The 24,735-nt window shown below is 47.2% G+C and overlaps 2 protein-coding genes across 12 annotated transcripts in view; one reads left to right on the top strand and one right to left on the bottom strand.

Annotated features, from left to right (window-relative positions):
- Positions 1 to 381: 381 nt before the first annotated feature.
- The window catches only part of Sirpb3 (signal-regulatory protein beta 3), a 103,460-nt gene continuing 79,106 nt past the window's right edge, over positions 382 to 24,735 (top strand). For 2 of the 3 annotated variants that reach the window (XM_087650965.1, XM_087650966.1), the window contains exons 1-2: positions 382 to 929; positions 1,308 to 1,442. Coding sequence is in view for 1 of the 3 variants with exons in the window: in NM_001134515.2 (NP_001127987.1) it covers positions 13,242 to 13,263 (22 nt within the window). In the remaining 2 variants the exon portion in view is untranslated. 3 annotated transcript variants of the gene reach the window in all.
- The window catches only part of LOC134486440 (uncharacterized), a 213,532-nt gene continuing 206,155 nt past the window's right edge, over positions 17,359 to 24,735 (bottom strand). The window contains exons 1-4 of one of the 9 annotated variants that reach the window (XR_015683796.1): positions 24,309 to 24,553; positions 23,045 to 23,264; positions 22,612 to 22,894; positions 17,359 to 21,270 (exon numbers count right to left, since the gene is read on the bottom strand). Coding sequence is in view for 1 of the 9 variants with exons in the window: in XM_087654953.1 (XP_087511079.1) it covers positions 23,179 to 23,264 (86 nt within the window). In the remaining 8 variants the exon portion in view is untranslated. Of the gene's footprint in view, positions 21,271 to 22,611; positions 22,977 to 23,044; positions 23,356 to 24,308; positions 24,554 to 24,735 lie in introns of those variants that run through there. The other 8 variants (XR_015683803.1, XR_015683800.1, XR_015683801.1 and 5 more) reach the window with 8 other exon arrangements.

Raw genomic sequence — 24,735 nt, 5'->3', positions numbered from 1 at the left:
GGAAACAGAAGGAACCACGCCTGCATGTGTGTGTGTGTGTGTGTGTGTGTGTGTGTGTGTGTGTGTGTGTGTGTAAGAGAGAGAGAGAGAGAGAGAGAGAGAGAGAGAGAGAGAGAGAGAAAGAGAGAGAGAGAGAGACCGACCTAGGAAATCCACTGGCCCTGAAGTTGGCAGACTGGTGGGACCTGGCCAGGAAGTACTGTGAGCTACATGGGAAGAACAGGTGTGTAAATTTCTCTGGCGTGTGCTTTGAGTATAACTGCTTCTGTCTGGTGGGGGATGTGTGTGGAGGGGGAGGGGGAAAGGCCATGCAAAATAGGGACAGACCAGACAGGATCTAAAGGTCACTCATTATAAGGGTTCTAGGTCCTGGGCTGGGGCCTGGGAGTTGTGGTGGAGCTTAAGCAGTGAAGATGTAGACGTAAAAGTCTTCACATTGTTTAGGGAGTCTTCTCTCCTGCTTTTGGGAGGCTATGTGGGAGGGGAGTCCAGGCTGGCCACGGCTATGGAGGGGGACAAGGGAGGAACAGGTATGAGTAGGGGGTTCTGGAGAGCCTGGCCTCCGTCCTCTCCACAGGGGCACAAGGCTGATTGTTGCTGCAAGGACTAGTTTCTGATGAACTCTGATGAATATTCTGTGTCCTTTGCTGATTTTGAGTAAAAACCAACTCAAATCTTACCATTGTGGAGCTGGGATGGCCAAGGTGTAGGGGGCTCAAAGACTGCAGGACCCGGATCTGGGAGATCACAGGTGACAACGGTCCTCCAACAAGGTCACCAAGACGCATCTGGAAGGTTGTGGGGGTGCGCCCTGAAAGAGCCCCGGGGTTCACATGACCTTTTATACTAACACTGTTGGTAGTATTTTGTCAACTGATACAAGCTAGGGTCATCTGCGAAGAGGGAACCTCCATCACATTGGCTTGTAGGTAAGTTTTGGGGGGCGGATTTTATTGGTTGACGATTGATATAGAAGGGTCCAGCCTACTGTGGGTGGTGCCACCAGGACAGGGGGTCCTGGTTTGTATAAAAAACAAAACAAAACAACACTGGCTGAGCAAGCCGTGAGAGTGAGCCAGTAAGCAGCATCTCTTCGTGGTCTTCAGTTACTTCAGAACTGACTTCGATGTAGAAATGGAAGTCAAATTAACCCTTTCCTCCCCGAGCTGCTTTTGGTCATGGTGTTTCACCACAGCCATAGGAACCAAGCTTGGACAACGTTAAAAACAAGGGCACCCTTGTTGTCAGTTAATCCTTCCAAGTGAACCCCAAATCTAAACCCTAGTGTTCCATCCACCACCCTCCAGGTACCCTACGTTCTGATGGCCCCCTGCCCTCCTACAGGCTGTTCTTGAAGAATCCTGTTAGTGAAGATTTCAGTTCACAGTGGGAAACTGACGGGTTCCTGTGGCATTCATGGGTAAAGCCAAGAGCCCCATGAGGTAACTGCTCTACCTGGGGGCCCAGTCTCTGCTTCTCTAACCCTGTTACCCGAATTCCCAGCCTTCCCCACCACCCTGTTCTGGGCTTTCCACTGACTGGCATGGTCCCTCCACTGTCTATGGAAGCAGGGAGGGAAATACTCCTCTGCCGCGGCAGCCGGTGGAGTTTCGTTACACCTTAGGGCTCTCCATTCAGGAAAAGCTAAAACCTGTGACTGTCACAAAAAGGAATCAGGACAGCCCAGTATGGAGCAGAGCTGTAGTTTATTTTAAAAGGATGTAAAAATACGTTGCGTTTATAACACAGTTACATCATTTCCCCTTCCCCTTCTCCCTCCAACCCCTTCCGTAAATCCAGCTTGCTCTCTTTCAAATTCATGGCCTCTCCCTAAAAGAGATTCTACTTTTTAATGTGGATTTAATTCTTGGGGATCATTAGACTGAATAAGATATCCCCAAGCATGGGTGTGGGCTTTTCAAGGGAAGGGCACACTTTACTGCCCTTAAAAAAATCTGCTTATTGTTTATTTTTATTTATTTATTTAAATTACATACACATGTACAATGTTCTGTGATTTTAGTCTTCCCTTATTGCTCCCTGTCACCCCCTGTTTTTTTTTTCACTCTGAACCACTTCTCCCCAACTAGACTTTCAATGGAGGCGCCGTTGAAGAAAGTAAATAACATCTGTACAACTAGTTCCTCAGGAAGAAGTGGGGCTCTCCCCTAAGCTAAGAGGGGTACAAGTATTAAGGCTTATAAACATAGACGTGGGGGGAAGTTTGGCAATATGTCTTTTAGGGAAGCGACCATAGTATGTTCTTCTTTAGGCTCATGACTCACTGAGCCACAAGCTTTTAGCCGGATTTATAGTGCCCCGTTTGTGTTTCCTCTTATGGAATGGGCCTCCTGTCCAGGCTGGTTACCCCCCAATATAGTCATGTCACTATTCCACCAGTGGGAAATAGGTATTGTGCCAAGCATGCTCTAGAGTGGATGCGACCATTGATATTTTCCCCGCAGCAGCCTGCTTAGCAGTTATTAGCGCTACGTATGTGGCCAGCAGAGAGGGAATTTCCAACTTGATTTCAGTTTGGTTTCTCTACATCCTGTTACCAAAGTATGCGGTACCTTCACAGCAGGACCGTCACATCTAGTTTTGGTGGGAATACCAAAAGTGCTGGCAATGCCTATCACTCCTTTGGAAAGTTGACTGTCTTTATAATAGTCACATGTATGTACGTGTATGTGTGCACATATATATGTACAAATTTTGGTGAGCTGTAATGTTATTCTCTTCAAAGGATGGTGAGACTTAGCCTTTAATGGCTGGCACATCCCTCCAGTCCATGCCAAGGAATGAAATCACAGTGGTTCATGGGGTAGACAGGATTCCAGACACAACTGTAGACCACGGGGATACAGACTGTAAACACATAATGAGGGTATTGTTTTTGAGCTTCCCAAAATGTATGAAAGGGGAGTTGGACTCTATTCGAGGTTATAAATGCTAAGACTGGTAAGTCTGGTTTGTTGCTATTTTAACACTCTTACTAGAAAATATCTGTATAGAAGAAACATTCTCCCTACCTCTGTGACCTTCACAGCAACTGTGGTTAGCACTGGGATTCTTGGTTCTCAGCAGTGAGAGGTGTCACAAGGGACTCTGGAGTGAGAGGCTTCTCCTTCTGCCAATGTCCTCTCCACTTTCCCTGTGCACATTAGCCACTATAGATTGTTATTATTCAGACCTTGCTCAACCACCTTACTTAAAAATGTGGCTTAACCTCTCTTCCCCCACCCGCTTCTGCGATTGTTCTTCACTGGCTAAACCATCATGCATCAGAGCATTTTACTACCAGTCAAGCTCTCCCCTTAGCCTGAGAGCTCCTGAGGGCCAGATTGGGGGCATCTCAGAGCAAATAGGCAGCAGCCCAGTTTCCTAGAGACAGAGTTTCTATCCTGATCACTGTTGAAGTCTTGATGCTGAAAGAAGTTTGTCAGAGGTGGAAATGGCAACATGTTTGCTCAGCGATGTAGGCACTATACCACTTAGAACTGTGTACCTGGGGCTATGCATCAACCTTCTTAACACCTAGGAGGCTGGGGCTGCAGCAGGGGCTGTCTGTTTCTCTTCTGGGTTTAGAGGTTTCCTATGAAACCATCACCAAGGCATTGTTACCTTTTGTTCTCCTATGTCCAATCTGACTCTAATTACATCTACAGAATTCCTTCTCACTAGCATCATGACTCATTAACATGGGATTAGCCTGGCTGGCCAGCTGTTCCTCTTCTGAAACTTCCCATCTGTTTGTGCATGCCATCCATATTTTCTATTAGGTCCTTGAATCACTCTGTAATGATTTTTATTGCATATGTATGTATACCTTGTGCATACAGACATAATCTAATGTAAACCAGTAGTTTGAACTTCTGGTTTAATAATACATGGCTCTTTATTGAATGTCATGAGTCAAGCACTGAAACAATAATTTTAAGCTTTTCAACCAGGGATTTAGATGAGAAAATTGAGGCTCAGTAACTATAGGATACTTGTCTGGCCAGAAGTGTCCCATCCCTCTGGCAGACTGACTGCAAAGCCTTTGCTACGATTGGCTCTCCTGGGCTGCTGGGCTCTTTCCAGCCATTTGCTGTCCTACAGACCTGTACTCGGCTCACCAATTTATCCACACCAAAGGATCCAGGTGGCTCATCCCCCTGGCACCTCCCTGTGGCTCAAATTCAAGCACCTCCATTGCCTTCCAGCCCTTGCCACCTGGCTCCATCTGCCACTCCCTTCCTCTCCCTAGAGTCTCTCCAGCAGGGTTCCAAGCTGGTCCCGGCCTTTGCCAGGAGGATGCCACAACAGTCCCCATGGTGTTCTTGTTCTCCTTCTTGTTCTGCTTACACCACCTCTAATCTCATTTAACTCTCCCATTCATTGGGCCTAATCACTTAGCATATGATACGGTTGAGTTCTGGTCTTTCCACTTACCAGTTCTGTGACTTACATAAGCAACTTGCCTCTTTGTGTCTTTGCTCGTTCCTAAAGGGAGGGCAATGAAAGAATCCATCTCAGTAAGTGCACACAAAGACTAGGGGGAGAGTCAATATACAACAGCTCACTGGGTAAGTGGCAGCTGTCACAAAAAAGGCAGCTGTGACACAGCAGTGGCACAGACCCAACACTTCTCTGGGATACCCCCTTTCAGCTGAGATGTAAGAGGAATGCGGAAAGAATTCCTATGGCCGAAGCTAGAGATGGCTCAGACCCCAGGCTGTGCCTCCCTTTGCCTGCCTGCCTGTTTAGCTGCTTGGCTGATCAGCTCAGAGTCTAGCTGGCCAAGCTGTGGCATGAGTTCTCCTGCAACCCCTCCCCTTGTCTCCATGCCAGCCACAGTTGATTTTATCACCAGAGACAGGCCACAAACGATAGACACAGGGTTTGCCTGAATAAAGGCACTTACTCCTAAAGTAATGGAATAGTCAGGTCGACAGATACCCAGGCAGTCACACACATAGACAATACCATGTAACAACAGCTCACATGTTGCCCTCAGGATTTATTTCACTTATACTAATTGATATGATTCCAGAATTGGAATTTTGGGGGTCATACATAATCATCTGATTAAGTGCTTCACGTAACAACTTGATAAGGTAGACTTTTATTATTATTATTTTTGTTGTTGTTATTATTATTATTATTATTTCCATTTTACTGATATGGTCCATGAGAATAAAGGGGGCTGAATTTGCCCAGGATCATCTCAGGTCAGTGGCAGGCCTACATTATAACACAGAGAATCACACTACCCGGATAGAACCCTGAAAACTGTGTGATCATGGTGTACATTTGCAGTGGCATACACTCGGTTTAGACGTCTGGATGCAGATGATGCCCCCCTGATGAACATAAAGACATAGATGTACAAGGTGGGATGAGGATACCCAAGCTTACAAGTAGGGCTGGCTAAGAAGTCACTGTTTGCTTTATGGGAGCCAGATCATAATAATTCTATATGCACTCAGAGGTAGATACACTCACGCGCACATATTCTAAGACAGCCCTTTGCCTCCACTCCCATGGGCACACAATTACGTGGCTTCCAAGGAGTCCGCTAGTGCTTAGCTGATGCCCTGCTTGCCTCTACTCTCTCCATCACAGCGGCAGCTCCAGGAAGGCAGCTCTCCTGTGATTCTGACCGTGTCTGACACCGACATGCTCAGCTCATGCTCTGTGGTTCCTGCCTAGGAAAAAAAGCCTTTGCAGTCAAGAGCCCCGGCCTAAGCAAATAGGCCCAGGAGCCCACTGTGAGGCAGGGACTTCCTGTTCTAAACCGCTGCTCTTCCAATGAGCGTGCCTTCCAGCTCTGGTGGTCCCTGGCTGTTAGGCCACCACGGTAAGCATGTTCCCACCCAGGGCCTTTGCCTGGATGGATCCACACGGCTCTTTTCCACACCTCTTTCAGATTTTCAGACATTTGCTTAAATGTAGTTCCCTAGCAAGACTCCCTTGCTCTCCTGCTGAAAGAACTCCCTAGCTTTGCTCTTGCTCTCCCCTCCCCCCACAGCTCTATTCCTATTGTCTCCCTAGCATTCTTGCCCCAGACTCCCTAACGTTTTCTTCTTTGCTGTTACTCCTTGCACCAGCGTGTTCGCCACGGAGGTGGAGTTGTTTGCTCATTCAGGTGTCTTCTGAGCCCAGAACAGGTCTAAGGTGTGGCAATCTTCACTGTGATGAGATGCCCTTGCTGGCCTGTGGGGAGGTTTGAGAGACTCACCATGGGTGCCCGAAGGGATGGAGAGGTCATTGTTATCTCAGAACTCTTTCCGAATATCACCAGATAGTGTGCAACTCTGTCTCTCTACTGGAAGAGTCTTCTGAAACACGGAGTGAATGGAGCGGACCATGAGAGTCCACAGCTAGCAGATGATGAAGCCCCATCTCTTTGCCTCAATACCGTGTGCCTGGGGTGTCTCTCCACACTGACATCTTTGAAGATACAACGCCACAGGAGTGTCATGAGTCTATTCTGGGCATGGCTGAGGTCATCCATCCATTCATCCAACCAATGCTTACAGAACACATACTGTGTGCCACTGTGCACAGCTGCAGTGTTTTCTAAAAAAATGATGTAATATAGCCATCACCTAATACCTACCATTTTAGCTGCTTTTAGCATGGCCCATTGGCAACAAGTGCATTTATACTGTTGTGTAACCATTGTTACAGACTATCTTCAGAACTCCCTCACCTTTTAAAAAATGAAACTCTGTATCCATTAAACACAGTCTCTCAACCCTGTCAGCCACCGTTCCTTCTGTTGCTATGGATTTGACTATTCTAGAAACCTCATGTAAGTGGAATCACACAGTATTTGTTCTTCTGTGGCTGGCTTATTCACTTAGTATAATGTACTCAAGGTCTACCCACGTTGTAGCACGGGCAGAGTTTCATTCTTTTTTGAGGCTGACTACTATCTCCCTGTGTGCACAGTATAATTTATCTGTTCCCTCATGAACAGACATAGGTTGCTTCCACATTGTGACTCCTGTGGCTATGAACATGGACGGTTTTGTCTTGTTTTGTTTTGCTTTGTGTGTGTTTGTTTGTTTGTTTTGAGACAAGGTCTCATATATTCTGGCCTCAAACTTATTATCTAGCTGAAGATGACCTTGAATTTCTGATCCTCCTATCTCCTCCTTCCAAGTGCTAGGGTTATAGGTGGGTTCTGTCATACCATTTTAGATGGTTCAGGGGGTCAAGCCTGGCCTTCTTAGTGATAGACAAGTAAGCATCAGTCATCCAAGCCCCAGCGAAAGTGTTCTGGGTGTGCACCCGAAGTGAGAGGTTCTGGGTCACGTGCACGTTTCTGACTTAGTGTTTTATGCAGTGCAATCTGGAGCCTAGCCTTTCGCAGTGCTGCTGACCAGCCCTGTGGCTCCCTTCAAGGTGATAGATAGAGGCCCATCTGCTTCTTTAATTATTCAGGACATTTCTGTTCTCATCCTTAACTCAGGTTCTCCCCAATTCTGGGAGTCAGGAGGGAGGAAGCCTGTAATCTCCCTAGATCAGCAAAGACATTTGATTCACAGAGAGTAGGGTGCAGGGTAAGGAGTGGGAGGAATGTCTCTCAACCAAGGTCAAGGCTGAGATGGGGTGGATCCTCCAGGACTGTCTTGAACCCTGGGCCTGCCTTGGGTATGACCTTGGGGACAATGACAGCACTGTGATTGTCCCTCATGTCCTTTTTCCCAGTAGGCAGGGCTGGGACCCATAGAAAGCAAGATCCTGGGCAGCTCTGCCCTCCCGTGCCAAGTTATCAATGAATATGCAGCCTACCCTGGGTAGAAACCCAGAGTGGGACCCCAGAACACCTTTACCCATGGCTACCTGGAGTGTGAGGGAGGCTGCACCCTCATACACTGCCTGCCTCTGGAAAGCCATTCAGTTCCCTAGTAACCATAGGCCTGGGCTGTGGCCACTCTGCACAAAGGCCAGGGGTCTCTAGCTGCGGATAGAGCCCTAGAGGAGTCCTTTTGGCTGTGCATCCTCTCAGGGCCTCGAGTCCAGGAATGCAGGAGAGACCCTGACAGGTCTGGAAGCTATTCCACCTCACCAGGGCAGGGTCTGTTCTGAAGCAGCCCATAATCTCAGTGGCCCACCTCTCCCAGAGACACATTCTTCACATTTTACTTTCACTTTCTGGCCGGTGTAATGGGGTGACAGCAGGAGATTCTGCACCCCGAGAGGGACTGGCGCATCCCCAAGGGAGCAGACCGGTCTAGAACTGCTAGCTCCTTCTAGCAGAGTCCTTGCTAGCTCACTTCTCTCCCGCTATCAGAGAAGGTATAAAGGTGTCTGAAGTGCACCAGCACTTTGCCAGTCCCTCTGTCCTCCATGAATTGCAACCATGATACCCATATGACAGAGGGTAAGACTGAGACTTGGGGAGGTGGGGCAAGGTGCCTGGGTCACACAGATGGTAAGTAGTATGTGTCTGTATGCTCTTTGAGTGTGTGTGTGTGTGTGTGTGTGTGTGTGGGTGTGGGTGTGTGTGTTGACAGGTACCTGTGAGCATCAAATGTTATGTGTCTTGGATGTCTGTGGTTCTGAGTACCTGGGCGTCACTCTGGATGTGTTGGTGCCCGTGGGCGTTTCCCCCGAAGCTGTTATGAGCCCATCTCTAGTGTGCATCTGTGTATCTTTGTAAACCCTTTCATTTTGGCTGTCATCTTGTTTCTGTGTGTCCTGGACCTTATGGGTTCACAGCCCAACTCTGAGAGTTCTCAAAGCCCCGCTTAGTGACCCATTGTATTTTCTTGTATGTTCCAGACTCCCCCCAACCTCTCGTAGCCCCTCCATCTCCCAAACACGCAGTCACTGAGCTCTTTTGGCACAGAAGAAACCTGGGGCAGAGTATCTACAGGCAGGCTCTGTGTGGCCCTGGAACTTACAGATTCCCATCTTTGGCTCCAACACTGGGCTCCTGGTTTGGCTCCTGAGTTAAAATTGCCAACCCCATAAGATAATGAGATGAAGCGTTGGATAAAACACTTGCCACACAAGTATGAGGGCCAGAATTTAGATTCCCAGATCACCTTCAAACACCAGGCAGAACTGATGACCCGCCTGTAATCTTAGCTCTTGGGAGGCAAAAATACTTGATCCTGGGATCTGGGTAGCAATCTGATTAGCTGGGCTAGCTGCTTGTGAGCTGTTGGTTCAGAGAGCGATCTGACCTCAGTAAATAAAGTGAAAAGGGATGGAGAAAGATACCAGACATCAAACTCTATCCGGCCTCCACATGCATCTGCACACAACTATGCCCCACCCCCATGCACACATGTGTACACACAGGCAACAAAATCAACAACAAAATCAACAACCCCAGAATGAGCCACCAGCATGTCTGTGCTGGGTTTGTTTCCATGACAACAGAGAAGCTGGCAGGCCTCTGGCTCATAAACAGGTCATAAAGCAGGGAGATAGAGAGTGAGTGCTGCTGGGCTTAGTAATGGGTATTGCCAGGTGGTGCTGGGGTCCTAGAGCCCTGGTTGTCTCTCCAGGGGGAAACCATGCTCCTGCTGCCTCTACTGTGTATTGAGTACTCTTGGGAGAGTTCCTTTGTCTCTCCGAGCCTCAGTTTCCTTCTCTAAGAATGGGAACAGAAATAGTTCCTTAGTTCTGTCCTGGGTTTGATGCTGACAGAATTCAGGAATATCCATGATGAGGGTCCTCACAGGAGGACAAAAACCTGGTGTGAGTTCTCAGGGGCTCTGTTGTCCTCGTTGTCAAAGCGCTCAGGAGAGGCAGCGGTGCGTGTAAAGACCCAGGCTAGGTTGAGTGCTGGCTGCAAACCCATCTTCATCTGTAGGCTGTGTGACCTTGAAAGAGGGTTGAAGTCTCTGAGCCAAACTCAGCTCTGAATGGAGACCAAAATATCATAGATTTGTTCACTTTTTTTTTGTTTGTTTGTGAGAAAGAAGTCCAGTTTGTAGTCTACTCGATACGGTGCCTGCTCTGATGTCTGGGTGAGGTTGTGTGTAGTCGCAATAGTTCTCTGCAACACTCTGTGCCAAGCCCTCATCTAAACAAAGTGCATTAGTTTCACTCTTACAACTAATTATTCCCCTTTTCGGATGAAGGCACGGTTAGGGCCAAAGCAGGCTCCCTAGGCTTGGCAGAGCGGCTGACAAGGTCCTGAATGACAAACAGTCTAGGCTCAGCACAGGCTGGACTCTGACTGGGCAAACAAGAAGGATGGCTAGTGGATAAACAAAAAAAAAAAAAAAAAAAAAAAAAAAAAAAAAAAAAACTCAGCATTCCTCAGAAACCTTGTGGATCGGGTTTCTGTTTGTCAGGGAAGCCATCACTTCCCTTAGCCACCTTCTACAGCCAACTGCCTCAGGCAAGGGTGTCCAGCTTCCAGTGAACTCAGACAAGCCTCTAACCGGGTCCTGGCTCTAGGATGCTAGCGCCCTATCTGTTCGGGCTCATCCCTCTACCTTTCCCCTTAAAACTGACAAGGTTTCTCCCTGTTTCCTTTGGCTCTTCTGTCTGCCCCACTCCCTTGAGACAGCCTGAGCCGTGTGGGAGGCCACAGAAGTCTGCTACAAGCCAGAGAACACCTTTATTCTTTGTTTGATAGATGTCAGTTCTCCGGGACCAGCAGAGTGGCCAGCCATCAGTGTTGGTGCCCTGGTCATCTCATAGGAGGCAGATGATGGGGACCAATATAGCCCAGACCTAACTTCCTTGCATCAAGGGCTCATTCATGTGCTCAGTCATTCCCTGGCTTGAAGCTTATTTCTCTTACTGTGCCCACTGTCTCGGCCCACCCTGAGCTGCATGTCCCAGTTGTTGACACTCTTACCTGATGACAGTCGCAGCATCCTCCATCCAATCTACTGTCACACAGGGAGGAGAATTTCTCAAAGATGCAAATTAGATCAAGCCAACCCTTGAACACTCTTACAGCTTCTGGGTGTTCCAGAAGGAAGGATCACATGACCAAGAGCCACTCAGGCTCACACACACACACACACACACACACACACACACACACACACACACGATCACCACACATGTGCAGGAACATGCACAGGCAATTATTAATGCATACACATCCACATTTCTTTTCTGAAGTAAAGAGCACCACCATGGAGCTTAATGTGCAGGAACCAAGGTGTGTGAGCAGAACTGAGGCCTGGGATCGTAGGCAGCTCAGGATCTCTTATCCCTGAGGGCGGGATGGTGCATTCTTCACAGGAGGCATTGTTCACAGCAGCCTGATAATGGAGCAAAGATTCTGCCAGCTGGGCATGTACCATGGTCGGGAAACAAACATTACTTTTCTTGGTGAACTTTCCTAGCCAGAGAGTGAGTATTTAAGACTTGCTATCACTATTAAGTTCTACTGCAAGATTCTAGAATCTAGAAGGTGCCAGTCAGTCATATGGTTGGCTGTAACCTGATGAAAGTTGACTTACCAGAACAAGAAGCTAGGCTGCAGGCCAAGTCTGCCAGCCCAACAGAAAGCTGGAGGATGGGAGCTGAGTCACACTGCCCTTTTCTTATGACCTGCTTGATCCCGAGTCTGGACCTCCCCTGGCCCAATGAGGTGCACTTGATTCAGAAGCATCTTAACTTTGGCTGAAGACCACGTGGTTTTCTCCCAGACCCTCTTTGTCTCCTTTCTTCAGCATCTATTCCAGATGTCTATGCAAATCACAGCAATGATCTGAGCTGTGGAGAGTCCTAGAAAGATATAGGAAGACAGAGGGCTGTCAACTTGGAGTCTGTATTCCCAGTCTAGTGATCCAGGGTCATCTCGCAATCACCATGCCCCGAGCCGAAACCCCTGTTCTGTTGGGAGTCCTCATCTATCGGCTGCCGACTGACTTCTCTTTCCTCTTACTGTGAATGAGGGTCCTGACAAGTGCTTTGTGGTCTCCTGTAGCCCTGTCTTCCTTTGTGACTAATCCTTCTATTAAACCCTAATCAAATTGCCCGACGCAGGGCTGGCTGCTCCTGCAGGGCCGGCTGCTCCTGCTGCTTTGAACCATAAGGTCCAGGTTAGAATTCTGATCAGGTCTCCCCCTTGGTGAAATCACAGCACCTCACAAAGCCCCTGGGTTTCTCTTTGTGGAGATTGTAGCAGAAACGACATCCAGAAGAGGACATCTTTCAACTGCAGTGCAAACCACTGGGTTCAGGAACTAAGTCATTTTCTGTTAATTATTATGGTTCCCTCCCTGGAGCCTCACACGGTCCACAGCATGGCTATGTCTTGAAAAATTTTTGTGGCAATTACAAAGGAATAAATGAACGGCACAAAAGCTGTAAACAATGACCAGGGGGCTTATCCACTACACACACACACACACACACACACACACACACACACACACACACACACGTACATGCATACACACATGCATATGTATGCATGCACACATACACACACGCACACACGTACACATACACACGTATACACATACACCCGCATATACACGCAAACACACACACACACACACACACACACACACACATGCATGCTCACACACACACAGCTTCACTTCAGCTGCACAAAGCAGCTTTTGTTTGAAAGTCCTCATTCCTGGCAAAGCAGGAGGGTGTGAATGTCTATATTTATTAAAACATATTTAGCTTCTATTTCTCTTTTCCACCCATCCACTGCATCCTTGAGAAGCAGCAAAGAAAGAAGGAAGTACTATTTAACCCAGGTTCAATTCCCAGCTCTGCTGCCCATGACTTTCTTGGTCCTCAGTTTTCTACTCAGTAAAACAGGGGTAGTGGTTTCTACCTTGTCAAGAGCCCAGGAGAGAAGCTTGAATAGCTACAATAGGTTCACCCACAGAGGCTGGGCACAGCTCCCCGAGCTGAAGCTGGACCATTTGGAAAGACATTGTAGCTGGGACATCAGTCCCCTGAAGGTCTCAGGACACCTCTGGCTGGTGGCCCGTGCTTTTCCTCCAGTTGAATAGTGACATCAGACTGGCCGTTCCCAGCCTGTGGTGTGGGCAGGCAACTCTCAAGTCCTCTGGTTGTCCCAGTTTCTGCAGAGGACAGGCAATTGTGCCTGGGCTGCAGCACCATCCCCAGGTTTCTGCAGCTGCCACGGGGCACTCAGGCCTGCTGGGATTAGTAACTGGCTCACAGCCTGAGAGCCAAGGCCCTAAATAGAGGGCCGCCTGTGCCTGCTGCAGAAGACCTTGGCAGCAGCTGCTCCACCTTGTCACAGGCAGGGAAACTGAGGCCCAGAAGGAGAGATGGATTTTCCACTGTTACCTGGTGAGAAAATAATGGCCAGACCCAAATCATCCTCCATCCAGTCTACTCTCATACAACCGTCAGGAGGAGACTTCCTTGAAAATGCAAATGAGATTACATCACCCCTGGAAGACTCTTATAGCTTCTGTGTCATCCAGAATGAATGGAAGATCATGTTGGGGTAATCTTCTTGGGCACTGTGCGAAGTTTGTCTCTGTATTATTCAGATGTTGGTTTCTGTACTGCCGGAGTAGAGCATTGGCAGACTTTGGTATTGTTATTTCTATGGATCCACCTGCCTTAGTAGTTTGGAAACAGACACCTCCCTCACCTTCTAATTGGTTGACTAAAGATCTAACGACCAATAGCTGAGGCAGGAGAGAATAGACAGGACTTCTGGACAGAGAGAGGGTCTTTGGGGGATTCGCCAGCGTGATACGCAGGTGGAAGGAGCAGGTGCCGGGACTGAACGAGAAGTAACAGGCCGTGCGGCAGGATGTGAACTAGAATTAGTCGGGTTAGAGCTAGCTGGGAGATAACCTGCTATCATGTCTCAGCTCTCATAAATAATAATAAGTCTCTGTGTCATTCAGGGGCTGTCGGGTCCAAGAAAGTCTGGCAATAATTGGTGTCCAACGTGAGGGTATGTATATACCCAAGCTTAAGGCCTGAGAAAAGTCTCTGGTGGAAAGTGTGGAGGAAGATGTTTCCCTAGCAACAGAGCCATGCAGGAGGCCATTGGAGAGGAGCCCCAGATAGCCACCACAAGTTCTCCCAAGCATAGCAAGACAGGTAGGCCCATTCCTGACCTACTGGGCTTGTGAGCAATGGTGGTGTAGAGGCGTCACCGCCCCTTCCAGACTGCACTGCTCAGGTGGGAGGCCCAGCTGCTGTTGGCTGCAGTGGACAGAGGTCAGAGGTGCTGGCCCAGTTGGTGCACCTTGGGAATGCTCAACAGCCTAAGGGGGGCTGCTGCTGCTCAGGCAGGCAGACAGTGGTTGCAGTCAGAGTTAGGTGGAAAACAAAGCCTGTACACTGGCCATACAGTGGGTGGAAAAGGTCCCAGTGAACAGAAGCCTCAGTTTCCCTGGTTGGCTGTGGTGGGCTCAGAGCAGTGGAACTGCCCCTTCCCTATGAGCAGAGCAACTGGGGCAGGACCAGTGGCCATCACCCCATGCTAAGCGGAGCTGCAAAAGGAGTACAAGTGACGGTAGGCAGCAGAAGCCAGGCCCAGGAGTGACTGAGAAACTGGAGTCCTTACCACACACGAGCCTCTGATAGGACAATGTATGCTTTGAATTGTGCTTAGGTGCTGAAGAAAATAACAAACAAACTGGGTATAGACAGTCGTAAACAGAAATATGTAATTTAAAAATAATAAGTGAAGTCCCCAAAGGAAAGAGAGAGTTAGATCAAAAAGAAAATATTATGTGTTTAAAAAATTAGGAATACAATGGGAGGGGCACTTGGACTCCATATAATTTTGTTTCAGTAATCGGCATAAAATAATAATATTTTCAGTAATGCTTGCAATTTTATATATCCTCTTTAAGAAAAATCAAAATCAAACAAGCTTAGATAAGGAGAGGAGAGGAGAGGACTGAGGAATTAAATGTTAGGTTATAAGTGATAGATGATCCTTTGAATCGGAATAAAGACGCTTTAGAGGAATCAAATCTAAGCCCTACAGCGCCCCTTTGTGACAGGATTGTAGAATGGCAACCCATAGAGACACTGTATGCTGAACAAGGATACAGATTCTGTTTGATGATGCCATCTTAGAGCAATGTCACAAATAGCCTGTGTTTCACTTTGTAGTGTTTGGAAAACTAAAGTACATACATACACTGATACGTCATACAGTTGTTGCCTATTTAAAATTCCAGTGGGCTTTGGCCTTAAGTTCTGGAAAGGCTGATTCTGAGATTGCACGTCTATTAGAGGTGGTGGGTATCTTGGAGATGCCTTTGCAGACTGGGGCTAGTGATGCCCCACAATGGAACACAACAACGTTTCAGACATTATGACATAAAACATGCTACAGATATATCTTATAACCCTACAGGTCAAGCAATCATAAAAAGATCTAACTACACTTTAAAGGAAGTGCTCATAAAACAAAAGGGGGATAGAAGATCTCCCAGAGACAGATTAAATAATGCTTTATTGACTTTAAATATTTTTAGTTGTCAACAAGACAGGTAGCACAGATGCTGAAAAACACTGGATTTTAAAAAGGACTGCTGATTTAAGTCAAGCGTACATATCTGATAACTTCAGAACAGAAGTCAGGAAATGTGTTGAGTTGGGGAAGAGGATTTGTCTTTATTTTCACAGGAAATGGAAAGCTCTGGGTTCCTTAAAAAATTATTAAGATTGTCTTGACCGTTTGGCTGCAGACACAGAGAAATAGACCAAGGAGAACAATGAAGCAGGTGGTGTGACTGCTGGTCCATCTACATGGGTCGACTCTGAGGCTGGCCGAGACATGAAGGTCTCTGCAGTAGCCAGTGCATCCTGTTAGCTGCAGGATTTTACACGCCATACTCTCACATGACATGGATAGAGTTTGTATTGCACTTTTCTTATACGGCCCAAATGGACTTATAAAGCTTGGTGTCTTTCACAGAATCGTCTCTAGCTGATTTGTGCACCCTGCACATTCCACACCCATATTAATGCAAAACTGAACATTACCTTTAAAAGTTTATGTGCTTTCAGAGCAAAATGAAGACACCAATGAAGACAAAATAAGTACCCCAGGTGATCTAGCCTCACAGACTATCTTAATTTCTAGTTCCTCAAAGCTCGCATCCAAGACAACCTGGAGGTGACCGGCTCAATCGGCCCAGCCTCACAGACTATTCCAGCCAAGACTTCAGTTAAGCCCTGTCCATGTCCATCCTTCAGAGACTGGACATCAAACAACGCAGCTAGCTCTCCCAGGATTTGTCCAATATCCCAATTTCCAAGGGTCCCCAAAGGATGCTGTCGCCTCTAGACAATAGGAAGCAATTTTAAGAATACAATGCCCCCATTCCCAAGAGGTGGGGTGGGTGGTTTTTGTTTGTTCAATGGGTTATAAATGTTTGTCACTGTTTAGGGGGTCAGTCACAAGTTGTTACTGGTCTCCATTAGTGAGGAAGCAAAGTAAAGGAGATCAGATTCAGGGATCTCTTTCTCTCCTCTCTCCTTTCTCTTCTACCTAGTGTTAGGAGAAAAGGGGGAGGGAAAATAGAAAGAAAAGGGGGGTCACAAGGATGATAGGATGAAAAGGTAGGTTGTTAAATCTACTTTTAGATTAAAAAGCAATTACGAGTCTCAAATATTTTACCTGACAGACTATTATATATTAATAGAAATGTAAGGTTATACTTTTGTTATAACATAATATAGGTATGTTTCCACCCTTGTTTAAGGCATTGTACTTAGGCAACTCACTTTACAATGTAATGTAAAGTTTTATCCTTATGAAAGATACTACTGCAAACTATTTAGGATAATTAAGAAATGCAAGTCAGTAATTAGTCACCTATAGTAACCAAATTCGTAGTCTTGTTAGGTATTAGTCTAGTTAATTACAGAAACAAGCTTTATTTAGCCTGCTGTCTATGTTTTTTAAATTAAACAGATAGTGAATAGCTAGAAACAAATAACATCTGTCTATTGAGATACACTTTAGATAAATAGGTGGTCTTTGTCTTAGATGGGGCTTTACTGCTCTGAAATGATACCGCGACCATGGCAAAACTTATGAAGGACAACATTTAATCGGGGCTGGCTTACAGATTCTGAGATTCAATCCAGTATCATCAAGGCAGGAGCATGGCAGCGTCCAGGCAGGCATGGTGCAGGAGGAGCTGAGAGTTCTACATCTTCATCTGAAGGCTGCTAACGGAAGACTGACCTCCAGGCAGCTAGGGCTAGGGTACTAAAGCCCACACCCACAGTGACACACCTACACCAACAAGGTGTAGTTCCATTCCTTGGCCCAAGCATATACAAACCCCCACAGTCTTCAAACACTTCAGAGATCTACAGAATACAGCATTTAAGTCTTTGTTATTTTTTTTAAATAAGGTTTATCTGACAGTGAGACACATCAGCTCCTGGCGACACAACCATTTTATTTCAAAGGAGATCACAGACACGAAAGAACTTCCGTAAGGAGCTTGCATCAAATGAGGCAATGTTGCCACTGGGCCAAAAACTGTCCTTGCCTTGACTGCTGACAGCCTGCTCTCCAAACTGTGGACGAGCAGGACACTGGGTAGCCGATTGACCAACTTCGCTGAGACAAGGAAGGTAGGCTAGTCCTACATAATTCCTGCTTCACAGATAAGTCTGTCAGACGCTCGGAACTTGTAGGCCGACGAAGATGGGTGACCCAGTGTTACAGAGCGATCTTTGCGGACTTCCAGGCAGCCAACAGTGCCTGTCACTTCTATAGTTTTGGAAGCTGCTTGCTCTATGCTTCCTGTTTACTTGGGTAAAATTTATCCTTCACAGACCCCTTCATCTCACAAAGAAGCTTAAGTTGTTTAGGATTTAAGATGTTTTAAGGTCTAAAAAGATATGTTTAGGTTGGTAAATGCAAGTTATAATGATAAAAAAATGCTTTCGGTATAGAGCTTTGAACTCACCAAGATAGGATAAATAGTGGAGTACTTTCTCCAAGGTTGCCAGATACAAATGGGCTGGACAGTGAGAATGTAATTCTTACCTGGTAGTTCTCATAATTGTTCTTTTTGTATGTAGTTCATTGGTGTTAGAGAAAACATCATTTATTGGACTAAAAAGGGGAGCTGGCACGGTGTAAAGGTTGTCTTTGGATTATTCACATTTGATTTTTGTACCAGGAAAGAGCTGAGAATTGGCTGGACTTTGGTATTGTTATTTCTATGGATCACAGCCTGCCTTAGTATTTTGGAGACACACACCTCCCTCACATTCTGATTGATTTAATACAGATCTGACAGTCAATTACTGAGGCAGGAAAGGAAAGGCAGGACTTCGTGACAGAGAGAAAGAATTGGGGGGAAAGAATTGAGAGATAGGGGATTCTCCAGCATTACTTGGAGGTGGACAGATGGACAAGAGCAGAGTAGAGGGGTAGACCTGGCCACATGGTGGGGCATAGGCCAGGATTAGGCGGGCTAGAGTAGTTGGGGGAGGGGAGGAAGGCCCAGCTAAGACCTAAGCTTTAAAATACTAATAAGCCTCTGTGTCATTATTTATATATCTGGTGGGTCTGAATTAGTCCTGCTATAAGATTACATGAACAAGAGCCATCCAGTCCCACATAGCCTTTTTTAAACACTGCTACATAGACACAGACACAGAAACACACACATAGACACAGACACACAGAGACACAGAAACACACAGAGACACAGACACACAGACAGAGACACAGAAACACACACACAGACACAGACACACACACAGACACAGAAACACACACAGACACAGACACACAGACACAGAAGCATGTGTTAACACATGCACATTCACACACATGCATATGATCACCACCCAACAGACATGTACATGCATGGAAACATGTTTCTATGCACACACATTCAGACACATTCATATGCACACAGCATATACATAAATATGCACATCCACACAAGCACATGAAAACAGGCACACACATGCACACATTCATGCATACACATGTATGCGGGTAGGCATGTGCATATGTATACACAAGGCACACACACAAACAGGAATAACATGCATATAAACACATACACAGGCACAAGGATGTGCCTTTACATGAACATATGTAGTTGTAGGCACATATGAATAAACATACACTCACATGCATACAAACAAGTAAACACACATGTACACACACACATGCATACACATAGTGTGACGGTGATCATGTTGGCTTCTTTGCTGTCTCCGTGAGGCCCTGAACCACTACAGCCTATTGTGTAGATACATATATGTGTGCACCTGCCTGTGAGTGTGCACCTGTGTGTATGCATGAATGTGCACATTTGCCCCTGTTTTCAATGTGCTTATTGGTGTGTATGTACATATTTTATGCAAGTGCATGCATATATGCATGTGCCCGAGCCTTGGTGCCGGCTGTTTTCTGTCTTGAATGCTTGTCCTGAATATCATCATGCCTAGTTCACCTCGTGGCTCCTACTGTCCCCTCTTTAATCTCTAATGGCTCCACTTACGCTCACTCTGTCCTGTTACTGACTCACCTCTTGGTTTTCATGAGAACTAATTCATCCTCAGGTGTGATAACAAGTTGCTTCTACTCAAAAACAACTTTTATTTTTTAGCTTTAAAGATGATCCCCGCCACCTCAAATAGCTAATGGTGGTTCTGTGCTACTAGTAAGTTTCAGGACTGTCCTGAGCCCCTGAAACTGCACTCCATACACAACCATGTTTGGTCTTGGTACAAGCTAAGAGCCCACTCCTGAGTGTGGCAGTCTCAGTGGCGTTTTGGATTGTGCTCTTGTGCTCGTCCTTGTCACCTCATTCCCCTCCCCTATCCACCATTTTCCCAAGATAAATCAGCCAGGTCAGTCAACACATTTTGATGAAAAAGAAACAAGTTAGTCTTTTGACTTGACAAAGTACGCCATTCTAGGGGCAGAGGGGCCGGGGCAGTCAGGAGCATGTGGAATTGGTGCTGCAGAGGCCAAGACAAGGCTCCTTTTGTGTTCTGGGACAAAGATAAAGTGTCCTGGCAAGATGGGGCCAGGGCCTTTCCAGCGCCAGCTCTGGCAGACCGGATTGGCTGGCAGTGGTACAGCTCACCCCTAGCGACTGGATGGCCTGGCTTCTCACTACCTCCTCCTCTCTTGGACGCAAACAATTGAGAGCTAGTGAGAGGAGTCATGAAAGTAAGCTGTTTGTCCTTCCTGGCCACCTGGCTTTCACAGGGATCGGCATCCTCAGATCCGGCAGGCCTAGGACTTGTGCGAGCTTTAATTTGCTGCTTCCGTGGCTTTGGGAGAGAGAAAGCTGGCCTGGGTTCTAGGTCAGGTGACTTTGGACTCTCGGAGCCTCTGGCTACCATTGGACAGACAGCACAGCTGCAGGGCAATTCCAGCTGTACAGACTGAGTGACATGTTGCGGAGTAACAGCAAAGCGCATGCTGGATGCAGAGCCGGCGCTTGGGTTTCCGGATGCCGCTTACATCTGGTATCGCATCTGATTCTCAAGGTCACCCCTGTGCAGGAGGCAGGGTGCTCATTCCCACCGAGTTAGAAGCTCTGGGGAGGGATGGCACCAGCGGGGTGTTAGCACAGGTTAGGGTCCTGAGCAGGCGGGAAGAAACCTCCATCATGGAAATATTGGAGAGCACACTGGGCCACACCGCTAGCCCTGTGTACTGCTCCAGATGCACTGCTCTGACTGCTGCAGAGAATGCCCCTTTCCCACCCCCAGGTAATGGACTTTGCCTTTTATGACAACCTACCCTAGAGCAGGAAGAAATTCACTTGCTTCCTGGGAAAGGAAAACTTGTATGCTGTTTATAATTTTTTTTCTATGTGGGAGTTTTGAATTTTTTGTTTGGTTGAGGGTTTTTTTTGGGGGGGGGTGTTTTTTGTTTGTTTGTATTTTAGTTTTAAGATGGGAGTTTCTCTGTGCGGCCCTGGCTGCCTTGGAACTTGCTCTGTAGACCAGGCCTTGAACTCAGAGATCTGCCTGCCTCTGTCCCCTTGAATGCTAGGATTAAAGGTACGTGCCACCACCACCACGCCACTGCTGACACCCGGCCCTATGTGGAAGACTTTGCAGAGGATGTGTTTGCCTGGATGGCTTATCACTATACAGCTCTTCCCTGAGCACCTACTCTCTCATTGTCAGACACAGAGGAACAAGATAGAAGAGGTCCTGGCCTTCTGGAGCTGATGACAGTAACCTTTTTTTTTTTTTTTTTTTTTATGGCTGTGTCCTGTGCTGGGGCCATGGGACTTCAAACGGTGATTCTAGGTGCCAGCTTTGCTGAGAACTGGAGTGTGAGGTTGCGAAGGAATGAACACCCACCTAGAAAAGAAAATTGACCTTGAAAATGGGATCCATAAAAATGGGGTTGCCACAGCCCAGTAAACATCTCTGGGGTCACTGGTGAGGAGCCTATAGCTCCCGTTAAAGCTGTTAAGTACACCATGGGAAATGAGGGAACATGGCCGAGGCTGTGGGGGGAGGGGGGAAGAGCCCAAGCTGGGGGTGAGTGAGCTGGAGTGGGCAACGCATTATAAGGCTGCATATTCCTGGGAAGTCACAGGTGGGCCAGAAGGCCCAGAGATGGCAATGGTTCCCCAGAACCTGCAGGAGTTCACACTGCCTTGAAGCCCAACCCATTTTACCCTGAAACCCAGATGGTGAGGAAGACCTAAGTCACTGTATTTAAGGCTGACACCAGGTCTCCTCCTACCTACCCTGCCCCTAAAGCAGTCCCAGCTCACAGAAGCCTGGAGCATTGGGTAAGGAGCTGGGAGGAGTAAGCAGGGAAGTCAAGGACTTTAGAAAGGCTATCCCTGCTGTAAAGTTCGGCAGCTGGGTGTATCTGACTGGGCCTTTGAGAGGCCTGCAACTGGAGAGGGCTCTAGCCTCACAGCCATGGGGTACAGGGCCACACGCTTTTGTGAATAGTCTGTAAGGAAACCATGAGCTCTGACACGGCTAGGATTCTGCTCCACCCTATCCAATCAGATCCAGAGTCACTGATCCTAAAGGGGTACTTTAGAAAAGTGTTTCAGTGAGTGGCGGTAGGGTTGTGTTCAAATAATGCAGACCTCATTCATTTCCTTTATTACGAGCCTAGATGCTGTGTTCCAATGTATTACGATACTGTACTAAGATGCTGGGTCATGCTATATGCTAGGATAGGTTGCCTTGGAGTTTTAGATTGGAATGTTGCTAAGAATTGTGCTTTAAGATGTTGAATTAAAATATAAATTAAATTAAAATATAAATCTGTGTTAGCATGTTCTGTTTATAATAGGATTTTAGAGCTTTATGCTAAAATACATTATTACATTGCAACGTAGTAACACTGTGTTTTGTTAGTATGGTGTGTGTAAGCCTAAATCAAGAGGCAGCCCATGGGACTATGGGACTTTTTGACAGAAACAGAAGGATGCCTGGCCTGAATGTCAGGGACAAGACTTGGGTTCAAATGTGACAGTGGCTCTTCTAAACCTCTTCCTGTGGACTGGGAATCCCTACTTTCCTAGCAGGGGTTGCTAGGCAGTGTTGGCTCTAGGGCTTCTTTCCTTTAGCCACACATCAGGCTCCGAGCATAGGACCCTCACTATCCTGAGTATCCCCTGAGTATCCTGAGTAGGAGAGAAGGAGGCTCCTTAGCAAGGAGATTGAGCTTACCTGGGAGTAAGGAGCTTCCTTGCTGCCAGAAAAAGGATGAAGAGAAAGTGACCAGGGCCCAGGGCGAGAGAACTGCAGACCACGGTGGGGAGAGTCTGGGGATGGCAGCCAGCAGCTCACACCCGGTCTGGGCCGGAGCCAAGCTCTCCCGACGGTCTTTGTAGCCTCCACTGCTGGCCATGCTGCTGCTAGACAATAGGAGGAAGTGCCAAGTTCTAATCACCTAGACCACATCCCGGGCCCAGTGAGACCCTCTTAGTCAGTCTTCTGTTCTCCTTCATCCCTGTGGAGAACAGGCTTCTTCAGAACAGGCTTCGAACAAAAATATCTGGGCTTCCCCACACCAACTCTTCACTCCTCACTCACTGGAAACAAAAGCAAGCAACACTGAGGAAGTGTCCACACATCCACAGAGGCACTGCCAACCACCTACCTCAGCTTTGCACACATCCAGCCGCCCAACACCCACTGAGGGGTAAACGCATGGCCCAGCTATTGTCCATTAGATCTTGTCTTGGTCAGCTCTGCCGTTATAACAGACTACCTGAGACAATTTGTAGACGTGGCTTATTTACACGAGGGTTCCAAAGGTAGGAGAAGGACGGGAGCGTGGGAGCAGACTGCTGGCTTCTCCTCAGGGCTTGATGATCCGTCTGTGGAGAAGAAAGGGAGGAGAAGGGTTATGCTGGTTAGTTTTTAATGTCATCTTGACCCAAGCTAGGGTCATCTGAGACAGGGAACCTCAACTGAGAAAATGCCTCTGTGAGATTAAGTAGTAATTGGGGGGGCAGCCCATTGTGGGTGGTGCCATCCCTGGGCTAATGGCCCCAGGTTTTATAAGAAAGCAGGACAAGGAGCAAGCCAGTAAGCAGCACTCCTCCATGGTCTCTGCATCAGCTCCCGCCTCCAGGATCCAGGATCCAGCTTCCCCTAAATGGACTGTGACTCAGGGTATATGCGCTGGATAAACCCTCTCCTTCCCATGTTGCTTTGACCGTGGTGTTAACCCTAAAACAGAGGGATTATGCAGAAGAGACAGGACAAAGGAGGCCACTTTCTTTTTAACAAACTTTTTTTAAAACAAACAAGCAGAAACTAACCCTTTCTTGTGGGAACAGCACTAACCCTCGCAGGAAAGTAGGACCTGCACGACCCAAACACCTCTTAGAGACCCCATCACATCTCAGTACATCACAATGGGGACAACCTGAACTTTGGTAAAAACAGACCATAGAGAGCAGTGTTCTTGCACAAGCCATTTCCTGACAGGCTCTGTGGGTTTCATTGCAAAGTTATAAGATAGCTTTGACCTCACTGAACTAGAGACATTTCCATAATGCTTAGCTCAATCCCTATCAACTGACAAGGACCCTGAGCCTGGAGAGGTTAAAGTTGTCTAAGACTGGGTGGTTCCCATGCAGTCTTCTAGGTGTTCTAGTCTTGGAGAATAAAACTCATATTTCATGGGCATCCTATGAAAAGAAAGGTCTATAGTAGCAGGAATAGGAGCAGTTTTTCTGGGGGAAGGTGAGGACAGACAGACTGGGTTTTGGTAAGTCAAATCTCTGGATACTTTTTCCTTAAATTTTATTTTTGAGACTATAATATAATTATAACATTTCTCTCTTCCCTTTCCTCCCTCCAAACCCGTCGTCGTCGTCATCATTGTCATCATCATCATCATCATCATCACTTACGTTTGCATGTGCAGGCATGTGTGGGCCGTGGCGTGAGTGTAGAGGTCAGAGAACAACTTCTCAGATTCAGTTCGTTCTCTCCTTCCACCATGGTTCCCCACACTTCCCCAAAGGGCCAAGGGTGTAAAATTCTCATCCAGCATGACAGGAATACAGACAGGGCTGAGATAGGCCTTGCTTCACAGAGGGTAGAGAAGCGGTGGGTGGAAAGGGAAGTGGATGGGGGCCATGACAGAGGACTCACCAGGGATAGGCAGTCTTATAAGGGTGGGGCATGGGTATGCAAAGAATAGACTCAGGCCTGTCTGAGTGCTAGCTTTGCCGTTAGCTTGCTGTGTGACCTTCAGCTGATACCCTACCCTGTCCGGGTTTAGTGTCCTCCTAGGAAACACCACTCCATTGGTGAAGCCTCTTGGAGTGTTTGGAT

The sequence above is a fragment of the Rattus norvegicus genome, chromosome 3 (assembly GCF_021556685.1).
Source record: "Rattus norvegicus strain SHRSP/BbbUtx chromosome 3, alternate assembly SHRSP_T2T, whole genome shotgun sequence".
NCBI classification, from domain to species: Eukaryota; Metazoa; Chordata; class Mammalia; order Rodentia; family Muridae; genus Rattus; species Rattus norvegicus.
This window is presented reverse-complemented; position numbering and strand designations above follow the sequence as displayed.